Source organism: Pseudonaja textilis, chromosome 2, assembly GCF_049901715.1.
Source record: "Pseudonaja textilis isolate UNSWEBS1 chromosome 2, rPseTex1.2, whole genome shotgun sequence".
Taxonomy (NCBI): Eukaryota; Metazoa; Chordata; class Lepidosauria; order Squamata; family Elapidae; genus Pseudonaja; species Pseudonaja textilis.
In genome coordinates this window covers 363082-374546 of record NC_141991.1, presented here as the reverse complement: position 1 = coordinate 374546, position 11465 = coordinate 363082, and the positions used below count along the sequence as shown (strand labels likewise).

Below are 11465 nucleotides of genomic sequence, written 5' to 3'. Positions count from 1 at the left end.
GGCTCCTTGAGTCTTGGGGGGGGAGGGGCGGCTGGCTCCGGAGAAGGGATTCCCCTCCCCTTAGCGGCAGTCCCACGGCTGGGGGCCCCCACCCTGGAAGAAACGGCGGCAGTCGAGAGTCTCACTGAAGCTCTTTATTCAGCCTCTGGCTGTGAAAGGGAGGGGGTGCGCGGGGGGGGCAGTGGCACCTCGAACGAAGTCAGCAGCGGGGGAGGCAGGCAGCAGCCACCCCTCCCCCAGGAGCCTTGCCCTTCCCCTCTGGACGCTCTCTGCAAGAACTTTACTCAGAAACAGTACAAAAATAAACAAACTCGGGGCTTCACTCCACAGGGGGAGGGGCGAGGGGGGAAGGGGAGGGCACGGGGCGGGGTCCTCCGGCCAGGGTCCCTTTCCCGGCTACCCTCCCTTCTGTGGAAAGTGGGGGAGGGGACCTAGAACATGCCTCGCCCGTCCCACTCCACCAGGTACTGGACGCTGCCGTCCGTGGCGATGCGTCGGGCCAGGATGCGGACGGCCTCCCCCCGCGCCAGCCGGCCCATCGCCCCAAAGTAGCTGCTGCTGGCCGGGGCGCAGAGGGCGGGGGGCACGGTGGGGGCGGGGGGCGGGGCTTGGCGCTTGAGGGGAGGCGTCGGGCAGGGCAGGAAGGCGGCGGCAGGGCGCTCCGGACTCTGCTGCTCTGCGGCGGTGGGGGCGGCTGCCACGCAAGGTTCAAGGGGGGCCTCACCGTTTCTGCTGCAAGGGAAGGCGGGGGCCGCGGTTAGTCCCAGGCCACAAACCCCGGCCCCTCCCACCACCCAGGGCCAGGGGGGCCCCCTCCCCCACCCCGAGACCCCTCGGCGGAGGCGTCCCAGCCAGGGCGAGAAGGGGAGCACCTCAACCGTCGGGGTGCGTCCCATCCAGGACTCGGGCAGCCCGGCTGGCTGGCGGGAAGCAGAGCAAGGGGCGGTGGGCACCCCATATGCTTTGGGGACCCCAGGTGGGGGTGCAGGTCCTGTGACCACTCGGGGAAGAAGCCGGTGGGGGAGACGGCCAGCGTGCCGGGGCTACCTGGTGCCAAGGAAGGGCTGCTTGGACCCCTGGGGGAAGACCACCGCTCCTTCTGCATGGAAGGGGCGCCCCTGCTTTGAGGGCAAGGGTGGCCCCAGGGCAGGGCCAGAGGCTTCCAAGGGCCCCGGGGGGGGGTTGCTCTGAAAGACACACACACACACACACCGCCGGCCCGACAGCCGACGGAGAAGCTCAGCCCTGCCTGGAGACCACAGGAGGCCAGCCCAGCGGATGCCCCTCGAGGCCAGAGGGTCCCCTTGGGATCCTCCATCCTGGCCGTGGGAACCCCCCGTGCCCCTCTGGGGCCCCCGGCTCACCTCAAGGCCCCTGCGGTGTTGGCCGAGGGGTGGAAGGAGGCGAACATCCGGATCGGAGCGCTGTTGGGGGAGAGAGAGAGAGAGAGAGAGCGGATCATCAAGAGAAGAGACGGCCTGGGGAAGCAGCCCTGCCCCCTGCGCCCCCTGACCGCAGCCTCACCTGTCCTGACAGCGGGCATCGGTGCGGCGGAAGTTGTAGGCGCTGCACGTGCCGCCGTAGCCGCCGTAGCTCTGGTTAGGACTGACCGGGCTCTGCACCAGCTCCTGCGTGGAAGGGAGAGCGTTGAAGGGCAGCTGGGGGGGCAGCACGGACCCTTCCTCCCTGGTGCCCCCCCCATGTCCCTCCGCTCCCCTCCCCCCGCTTACCTGAGTGAGGGCCCTCGTCAGCCGCTCCCTCTCCCTGGCGCTGTGCTGCTCCGTGGTGCTCAAGGCTGCCCCGGGGGCCTTCGGGCGATGGCGCCTCTCCCTCCTGGGCTGCGGCCCCAACCCACGCCTGCCCTGCCCTGAAAGCAAGCTGTAAGGGGCCCTCCTTATCTGTGCAGCACGGAGGGGGGGGGGGGACACAGCTTCCTCCTCTGCCCAGGCCCACAGCTGGGAATGCTCCTTCTCACCTGCTCTCGGAGAAGGGGGGAGGCCCCCCGGGGCCCTCGGGGACGTGGGGGGCAGGGGGCGGGACTCGCAGGTGCAGCCCAAGAGCCCCTTCCGCTTCTTGATTTCCTTCCCGGAGATGAACCTGTGGAGGGGGCAGAGAGTGGGGGTCCTGTCACAGCGGCTCCCTCCTGCAGCCCCAAACGCTGTGGGTGAGCCCCTCCCCCCATTCCGGCGGCGACACAAGACCAGCGGCACACTGACGGGACGCACAGGGGCAGCGACAGGCGCTATAAAGTAGATCCAGGCGCTAAAGGGGGAGGGGCTTTGCACCTGAGGGCTTGGAAACCACTGGCTGCCCTCGGCCCTCCCCGCCTTTCTGGACCACCTTTTCCAAAGGAGCCTCATTTTCCGTGTCAGCCCCCACTGTGTTCCCACGAGACCCCGAAGCCTTAGACCCCCCTAAACCCAGGAAGCGCCCCTTCTCTGGACCAAACAGGGCCGGGGGCAGAAACGGACTCAATCGCCCAAAGCGGTTTGATGAGCTGCTCATTTGGGGGCTCAAGTCCCAGAAGAGAATTTCAATGAACCCAGGCTGGCTGAACCCCTCCCCCATTGTGCCTCAGGCCAAACCCCCGAAAGGAGGCTGGGCAGAGGCGGGACCTTCGCCTGGCCCAGGAGAGTTGGCCCTGTTGGGGAGGGAGGGGTCAAGCAAGGAACCAGCCTGGAGTCGCCGCAGAGACAAGCTCCATTCCCCCCCCCGCTGGAGCCTCCTGTGGCCTTTCCTGGGCGCTTTTACTAGCCTGGGAAGATTCCTGTCAACAGGCAGAGAGCAACCAAGCGCAACAACTCCTTTCGCACAGGTCGGTCTGCTTTTTTTGCGCCTGGCAACCCGCAACGAGGCCTACCTGTCCTTGTGGCTAGTCAGGGCGCTCAGCAGCTGGTTGTAGCGTTCCCCTTTGGGCGTCTCGGAGAGCTGCAGGGAGCCGAGGAAGACAAGGACGATGAACAGCGGCCCTGCACAGCCGCCACGGGGAACCCAACCTCCCCCCCACACCCCACAAAGGGGACCCGTTGCCAGGCCAAAGAAATGGGGCCGGTTTAGCCAAGGGGCCCAGAAGATGGTGGCCTCCCTCCCAGAGTAGACACTCGGTGGAACCGACCAGAAGGACACAGCCGGTCAGCCAGGGGGGAGAACCACACCCGTAAGGCTGCGGCTGAGGTCCCTTGGGTAGATACGCGCCATAGATAAAACCCCGTTGGGGTCAAAAGTCACCGGGAACGGGGGGCTTGAAGCAGCCATGCTTAGGCCACGAAAGTCCCCTTCCTGGCCTGCCATCGGCTGCCTCCGCACTGCCCCTCCCCGTTTCCTCCTCGGGATTCAGGGCCAAAGGGCCTCATTTGGCGGAGCTAGCAGACCCCCACCTGCCCTTCACGTAAGGCCCGCAGGAAGGGGCCACCCCAGATTCTTCAACAGAGGCAGGCGCCTGGGCTGACCCGCTCTGTGTCCGCCCCCACCACAACGCAAAGCAGGCAGGAAGCCGAGGGTCCCCCCTTGTCCTCCCACCCCCACCCCCGGCCAAGCCCTCCTCTGACCTCCCCCAGCAGGAGGCTGTCCCAGTTCTCGCTGGCGAAAGGCAAGATCTCGCGCTCAAAGTCGAAGTATTTCTTCTTGCAGCAGATGCTCAGGTGATACAGGATCAGGTGGGCCACGTCCACCCTGCAGAGGCGCCAACACCTGGGTAAGAGGCGCTCCCAGCCCAAGGCCGCCCCGGCACACACACACCCCCGGCAAAGAGCTGAGGGGCTTGGGATGACCTTTGCCCTCAGCCCGCCCCCAGACTTAAAACTCAGCTGGTCAAGGCCTGGCCTCCCTCCCGAGGCCAGAGTGTGTCTCACAGAGAGACCGGCTCAGCCGGGCTTCGAGGGCCTCCGTCGAAAAGGGCACCCCCGCAAACTGGCCGCCTCTGTCCGGCCCCAAAGCCAGTACAAACAGCACCCCCACCACCACTGTGAAATTGACAGAAGCGCCCCCCGCTGGCTGGGGAGGGGAACAGCTGTCGTCAGAGCCTGTGGCCCTGGACTCCCCAAAATCTGGGCCCGCAAAGGAGGTAAGTGACGGCAGCGTCTGGGGAGCATCTACACAGAGACACCCCCAAAAGCCCCCTGGAACAAGGCCAAAAACACCCCGCGCCCAAGGGCCCTCCCGGACGCAAGCAGAGCAACCGCCAGGGCTGGAGTTACAGACCCCGCCTCTCCTCCTAGGGGCCCTCCCTCGCCCACCCCTCGGCCGAGGAGCGCGTCCCCACCAGCCGCCCCTCCCAGACTCACCAACGCAGAGCCAGGCGCCGGACGCTCTCAGGACCCTGAGTGCAGGCGCAGCATTCAAAGACGTAGAACCTGCCCGGGTTCAAGAGGTCAGCAGTGCCGGCTCTGCAGCGCCTCCCCCCACAACTGCTCCAACCCCCCACCCAACCCCCGGTCTCCTGGGTGGGGTGGGGCTCACCTGTCCCCGTAGAGGAGGGGCTTGCTCAGGCACTGGGTGCAGGCCTCGTGGAACCACTGGCCACAGTGGCAGCACTGCAGCATTTTGAGGTTCCACCTGGGCCGCGGGAGGGAAAGGAGGAGGGGAGTCAGAGCCCGGCACGGGGACCTCAGCCACGCGGCCCCCCCCTCCCGGCTCCGGGACCAGGCACCCTCCCCCTTCCCCGCTGGGCCTTCAACCAGGCCTTCTCCTCCCTCTTCCAGGTAGGGCAGCCGTCCTGTCGTCCCCCCCGTCGCCCCGCCCCCCCCAGGCCGGGCACGCACTCACTCGCCGGGGCCCCCGCAGTAGCAGTAGCACTGCTGCCGGTTGCTCAGGTGCTCGGCATCCCAGTCGAGGGACTTCAACTGGTAGGGCAGCACCAGTTTCATACCCAGCATGGCCTTGGCGTAGGGCCCCTTCTTCAGGGCGCCCCGCGCTGCAGGGAGAAGAGAGAAGAAAGCGGGAGGCGCCTGGGGGAGGCCGGGCTCAGGACGGGGGGGGGATCGCAGGGAGGGAGGGGGGACCCAGAGGGAGCCTGCTTCCCCCTCCCCTGAGCGTGGGGGGAGGGCACCGTCTCTGCCCTCTACCCTGAGGCCGGCCGGTGCTGATGCCCGTTGCTATTGGGGGCCACAAGCCCCGCCGCTCACCTTGGTGGCCACGGCAAAGACACACTGCCGGCAGGTCCAGGCGGCGTCGCTGAGCACGCGGGGCAGGTGGCATTCCTGGTGGTAAACTGCAGGGAGGGCACGGGTGAAAGGGGGCCTGAAGGATTGACGCCTGCCCCCCTCCGTCCTCCGTGGCACTCACCATGGCTGCACTTCTCGCACCTGACCAGGCGGTTCTCCGGGCTGGAGGCTTCGGAGCGGCAGACGCTGCAGGAGGGCGGCTGGCCCGGGACGGCCGCTGCGGAGGAGGAGGGGAAGGGGGTCACTGGATGGCTGCCGGGAAGGGGGTCACTGGGTGGCGGGCGGGAAGGGGGTTAACTGGGTGGTGGGCGGGGAGGGGAAGGGGTCACTCGGTGGCTGGTGGGTGGGAAGGGGGTCACGGGATGGCTGGCGGGGAGGGGGTCAAGGGGGTCCCTGGGTGGCTGGTGGGGGAGAGGAAGGGGTCACTGGATTCCTGCCGGGGGAGGGGAGGGGGGTCACCGGATGGCTGGCGGGGAGGGGAAGGGGGCATCACCCTGTGGCTGGCGGGGAAGGGGGTCACCGTGTGGCTGGGGGGGGAAGGGGGTCACCAGGGTGGCTGGCGGGGGAGGGGAAGGGGGATCACTAGGTGGCTGGTGGGGGGAGGGAAGGGGCGTCACCGTGTGGCTGATGGGGGGGTCACCGACCTCCCCTCGTCCCCCCTCCAGAGCGAGTCCCTTGGGGGCCCAGGCCAGGGGGGCCCCGAGGCAGAGCACCAACCCGGGTTAATGTCCTTCCACAGGACCAGGAACTGGGAGTCGTCCTCGAACTGGACCAGGCACACCTGCCGGGCGGCGTCCACCTGCGGGGAGAGGGAGACGGGTGGGGGGGTGTCAGCGGGGTCCCGCCGGGGTCCTCTCTCCCCCGCCCCGGGGATCGGGTGGAGGGGCTCCGCCGGCTGACCTTCTTGATGGTGCCCAGGTAGAGCAGCCCGTCGGTCCAGCGAGCCAGCACGTCCTGCCCGTCCCAGAAGCGCGGCCAGCCGCCCGGGGAAGAGGAGGAGGCGGCGGGGGCGGGCCGGGCGGCCGGGCGCTTCCAAGGGCCGGAGGTCAGGCGGGCGCTGGCTCGGGGGCCTCCGCGGGGGGCGGCGGGGGGCTCGCTCGCCATCACATCCCCCCCCCCTCCGCCGCCGCCGCTACAGGAGACCCGCGGGCGGGAGGGCCCGCGCCAGTGACGCAGAACCGTCGGAGCCTAATCGGAGCCCCGACGCGACCTTCGGGCTGGGCGGGCGCGGCCTCCGGCCTCCCCGGGAGGGGGAGAGGGGGCGGCGGAGGTTGGCGGGGGCGGGTGGGGGCGCGACGGGCTGCACCGGCGGGGCTGCTGTCGGCGGAGCGAGCAAACGCCACCGGCCCCGCCCCTCTTCGCTCGGGAGGGGAGAGGGCGGAGCCCTGGGTGAGCCCTCCGGCCCCGCCCCCGGGCAGGGCCCCGCCCCTCCCTCCCGGCCTGCCCGGCCCCGTGCGGAGAGGGCGGGGCTTCCTCCCAGGCACGCACACGGGCGCCGTCACGCACAGGGCGCCGTCGCAAGCCGGAGGGGCGGGGCGCGGCTGGGGGGGGGTGGGGGGAGAGTGGGGAAAACGCGGGCCGACGTCCTCCTCCTCACGCGATTGGTCGCCCTCCGGAGGCGGGACGAGCGACGCCGCCGCCGTATCTCCCCATTGGCTCCGCCGCGCGAGGGGCCCGACGGGAAGCCGATTCGAATTCCCCCTCAGACGTTGCCGAGGCGGCGAACGGCGAGCAGCCTCGGAGCGGGTGCGGAGAAGCGCGGCGGTCGAGTCGCGCCCCGCGCCGGATGCGCCAGTGAAGCCCCGGAGCCTCTCGGGCCATGGACCGGGCGGCCTCCCGGCAGCCCCTGGCCCCCAATGCGGCTCCCGAAAGCGCCTCCCGGCTGCCCCGGCCGGGCTTGCGGGGGAAGCGCGCGGCCGCGGCGGACGAGAACGCGCCCCCGGAGCCCCAGGTGAGCGCCGGGGCCGCGCGGGGAGGAGGCGGGGGCGCGCGGGGAGGGGGCTGCCACCCCCGATCTGACCCCTCCTCCTCCTCCTTTTCCTCCTCCGCAGAAACGGGCGCGGACCGGGGCGGCCCCGGCGCCGAAGTGCGCGGCGTCCCAGCAGGTCCAGGCGAATGCAGCCCCCGGAGGATCCCGGCCCCGAGCGGCCCCTTCGGCTCCCCGCGGCCTCCTGCGCGTCTCCGGTAACCAGGCGGGTGAGGTGGGAAGGGGCGGGGCGTGGGGGAGGAGAGGGCCGGCCGGTGCACCGTCTCTACGGGCGCCGCTGACGGACCCTCCCTCCGCCTCCCCGTCTGTCCGTCTGTCTGACCCCGCAGGACGACGCCGATCCTCGGCCCGGGCCACCATCGCCGCCCTCCCAGCCGGCCCTTCCGCAGGTGGGCATCGGCGGGGCATCGGTGGGGGCGGAAGGGCCGAGCCCCTTCGCGGTGGGGCCTTCCACCTGCCGGTCCCGCTCACTCTCCCTCCTCCTCCGCTTGCAGGGCTGAAGCGCCGGGCGGCTGTTCTTGCGGAGCCTCCCAAGCCAGGTAAGGCATCCCCCACACCCCTGTGTCCCCCAGCCCGCAGCCCTTAAGCCCCCCCTCTTGTGCTCACCTGGGCCTTTCCTCCCCAGGACCCCCGGCTGCGGCCCCCGGGGTCGGGCGGGAGCGGAGGCGAGCCCCCTGGGACCTGAAGGGCCAGATCAGTGACCTCCAAGCCAAGGTGGCCGCCTACAAGGAGCGGGTCCAGGGGCTGGCCGGGGAGAACGAGACCCTGAAGAGCCAGCTGGGGAGCCTGCAGCAGGAACTGGCGGAAACCACCGGCCGGAACGGAGAGCTGAGCACCCGGGCCAGGTGAGGCAGTGGCAGCTGCGGAGGCTGAGGGGGGTGGGATGGGGGCTCCAGCCGCTGGTCTTAACCTTCCCACCGGCTTTCTTGGGCAGTCTGCTGGCCTCGGAACTGCAGGGCTGCCGAGAGCAGGCCAGGGAGAGCAGCCAGAGGGTGTCGGAGCTGCTGGAGAAGGAAGAGCGGCTGGAGGAAAGGTGCCAGAGCCAAGCTCAGAGGATTGGGCAGCTGGAGGCCCTCCGCCAGGAGCTCACGGAGGGCAGCCGGGAGCAGGCCCTCCAATTGAAGGCCAGAGAGGTGAGAGGACGGACTGGGCCTTCTCGGCAGGTCTTGGCTCAGTCCTGGTGCCTGTGGTGGCCAAGATCAGGAGAGGAGAGCCTCGGTTCTCCCCCCCCAGTCCATGTCTTTTGGGGGTGGTGAGATGAGAATGACACAGCCGGGTTTTGCACAAGCCCCTGTCACGCATGAAGCCCATTGAGTCCTGGAGGAGGAGGAGGCGCCAAGTCTGGCCCTCCGTCCTCCTCTCGCCGTCCCTGAGCCACCTCGGCCGTCGCTGCTTTTCCAGGGCCAAGCAATCCTGGGGTGGGGTGGGGGGTGTTGCACCATCTCCACGTGGAAAGCAGGGACTCTCTTTCCTCCGGCTTTGTCGAGCGGCTGCCGTGCTGTTGGCAGGCCCAGGTTGGTCCCAGGGGCTCGAACGCTGCCCAGCATTCCTCCCTCTGGGCCTTCCTCCCTCTGGCCGAGGCTGGTTACGCAGATCCCCCTCCCACCCCACTTCCAGAAGGGGCAAAGGTTCAGAGGAGACGAAAAGAGACTGGTGGAGGGGGTGCTGGGGGGGGAGGGGGAGCCTGCTGAACCTGCCTCGGAGGGTGGGGGGACAAACGAGACTCAGCAGGCCCTTCCCTCCTTGCTGCTCAGCGAGAGCTGCTGCTGTCCACAGAGAGCCTGGCCGGACAACGGCAGCTGAACGAGGGGCTGACGGCCCGGCTGGAGGCGCTGGAGGAGCACCTGCACCAGGGAGAGATGGAGCGACGCTGCCTGCACAACGCACTGCAGGAGCTGAAGGTGGGAAGTGCGGTCTCCACCGTGCGTGTGTGTTATGCGTGTATGGGGTGTGTGTGTGCGTGCCTCTGTCCCGAAGGGGCTGCCTGACACCCCCCCCCTTTGCCCTCCCAGGGCAACATCCGCGTCTTCTGCCGAGTGCGGCCCCTGCTGGCCAGCGAGAGGCAGGCTCAGAAGGCTGCCAGCCACCTGCGCTTCCCGGCCGACAACAACAAGAGCCTTGGGCTCTCCAGGACAGAGGAGGTACCTTCCCCCCACACACACACACACGCACACGGGCGGGGAGGAGACCAGTGTCCCACCGCTGGGGAGACAAACGGTGGGTGAAACGGAGCCAGGGAGGTGGGGGGGCTGGGGGGAGGTCAGGGGGAGGTCAGGGGGAGGACTGGGTAGCTTCGCTCTCCCAAAGTGACCCCTCCCTCCCTCCCCCTTCCCCTCCCCCCCTGCAGTCCCACATCGGCCGTGACCGTAAGGAGGACGTGACCTACGACTTCCACTTCGACCGGGTGTTTCCCCCGTCCAGCTCTCAGGAGAGCGTCTTTGAGGAAATCGCCCTGCTGGTCCAGGTGGGGGGGGAGAGGGCGGAGGGGCGTCTGGTGGGTGGCAGGGGGTGCTCCCCCCCCCCTTGGCCAGGCATTCACCCTCCCGAGCTCTCTTCTTCCTCCTCCCTCTGCCAGTCAGCCTTGGACGGGTATCACGTCTGCATATTCGCCTACGGGCAAACGGGCAGCGGAAAAACGTACACGATGGAGGGCCCCGAGGACGCGGGCCCCGAGACGGCAGGTGTGATTCCTCGGGCCGTGAGGCGGATCTTCGAAACCTCCCGCGAGATGGAGGCCAAGGGGTGGCAGGTGAGGGGAGACCAGGAGGGGAGGGGGCGGTCCTTTACAAGTGGCATCCCAATCCTCCCGGCCGGCAGAGTCAGGAACGGACTCTGGGCCTCCTTTCCGAACCGCGGCCTTCCCTCTCTCCCTCCCCTCCCCAGTACCAATTCACCGCCAACTTCCTGGAGATCTACAACGAGTCGCTGCGGGATCTTTTGGTGCTGCGGCCAGAGCAGAATGGAGAGCTGGAGATCCGGCGAGTGAGCCAGTACACCGAGGAGCTGCACGTCCCCAACCTCTCCTGTGTCCCCATCTCTTCTGAGGTGGAGGTACGCCCTCCCCCCAGCCCCTCCCCAAACTCTGAGGGGGCTCCTGTGCCTCTGTCTCCGCCCCGCCTCCCTTGAGGCTCCTGGGACCCTCCCTCCTTTTCCCTTGCCAGGTCCAGAGGCTGCTGCTGACGGCTAAGGCCCACCGCTCCGTGGCCAGGACCAACCTGAACGAGCGCTCCTCCCGCAGCCACAGCCTCTTCCAGCTCCGTGTGGAGGGCAGGAACGCCAAGCGGGGGCTCCACACCTCCTGTGAGTGGGGGGGGGAGAGGAGGGGGGTCCTGCCGATGATTCCTCAGGGCCCCTTGTGGAGCCCCCCCCCAACTCCTCCCTTGACCCGCTCTTCTCTCCTGGGCCCTGCAGCTGTGCTGAGCTTAGTGGACCTGGCGGGCAGTGAGCGGCTGGACAAGTCCTTGTCCACGGGGGAGCGGCTGAAGGAGACCCAGGCCATCAACACCAGCCTCTCCACCCTGGGCCTGGTCATCAACGCCCTCAGCAACAAGGTAGCAGCCACTGCCTCTCAGGCACCATGCGGCGGGGGCGGGAAGGAGACAAGGAGGCGGCTGGGGCATCCTCTCTGCCCTGCCTCCTCCTCCTCCTCCTCCTCCTCCTCGTCTGCCCTGGCTGGGCCAGAGGCATCACGCCTGACCTCCCCCTCCCTGCAACCTTTCCGCAGGAGGCCCACATCCCGTATCGCAACAGCAAGCTGACCTACTTGCTCCAGAACTCGCTGGGGGGCAGCTCCAAAATGTGAGTGGCTGTTTTTTTGGGGGTGGAGGGAGCAGGGGAAGCCCCCCCCCAACTCACACACACACACCCCCGCCCTCTTCTGCCCCCTCACAGGCTGATGTTTGTGAACATCTCACCCCTGGAGGAGAACTTCGCGGAGTCCCTGAACTCCCTCCGCTTCGCTAGGAAGGTAAGTGTGGGGGGGGGGGTCTGTGGGGGCGATGGGGGTCCCGGGGGCAAAGCGGCTGACGTCACCCCACCCCGCTTTGCCTTGCAGGTGAACGAGTGCGTCATCGGCCAGGCCTCCAGCAACCGAAAGTAACCGGGCGTTTGTCTTCGTTATTTTTTTTTTAATTGTTTTACTGCTTTGTGTGTGTCTCTGTGTGCGTCTCTTTGGGTGGAGCTTTGAAACTTCTTCTGAATAAAAAGGGGCGAATCGCCAAGCCAGACAAGGCGCTTCTTCCTCTTCTTTCCGGCCGCCCCGAAAGGGCTTTCCTCGCGGGGAAGGGAGGCGGGAGGAGGAGGCCCGAGAGCCGCGG

The 11465-nt window shown here is 68.5% G+C and overlaps 2 protein-coding genes across 2 annotated transcripts; one reads left to right on the top strand and one right to left on the bottom strand.

Annotated features, from left to right (window-relative positions):
- Positions 1 to 124: 124 nt before the first annotated feature.
- On the bottom strand, positions 125 to 6529 carry PHF1 (PHD finger protein 1). The gene is given in 15 exon segments (XM_087923262.1): positions 125 to 732; positions 1365 to 1424; positions 1525 to 1628; positions 1731 to 1878; positions 1976 to 2057; positions 2060 to 2097; positions 2861 to 2928; positions 3549 to 3672; positions 4284 to 4352; positions 4459 to 4554; positions 4765 to 4912; positions 5108 to 5209; positions 5284 to 5379; positions 5880 to 5961; positions 6063 to 6529. Coding segments are annotated over 15 exon segments (1722 nt in total). The 5' UTR covers positions 6267 to 6529; the 3' UTR covers positions 125 to 431.
- Positions 6530 to 6616: 87 nt separating this feature from the next.
- On the top strand, positions 6617 to 11363 carry KIFC1 (kinesin family member C1). Its single transcript, XM_026725214.2, has 16 exons — positions 6617 to 7113; positions 7214 to 7346; positions 7479 to 7538; positions 7644 to 7688; positions 7775 to 7994; positions 8084 to 8282; positions 8904 to 9050; positions 9162 to 9290; positions 9497 to 9613; positions 9725 to 9898; positions 10033 to 10200; positions 10311 to 10449; positions 10561 to 10700; positions 10874 to 10947; positions 11041 to 11116; positions 11204 to 11363. Exons 1-16 carry the CDS (start codon positions 6982 to 6984, stop codon positions 11246 to 11248), a joined length of 1998 nt encoding a protein of 665 aa, XP_026580999.2. The 5' UTR covers positions 6617 to 6981; the 3' UTR covers positions 11249 to 11363.
- Positions 11364 to 11465: the final 102 nt, after the last annotated feature.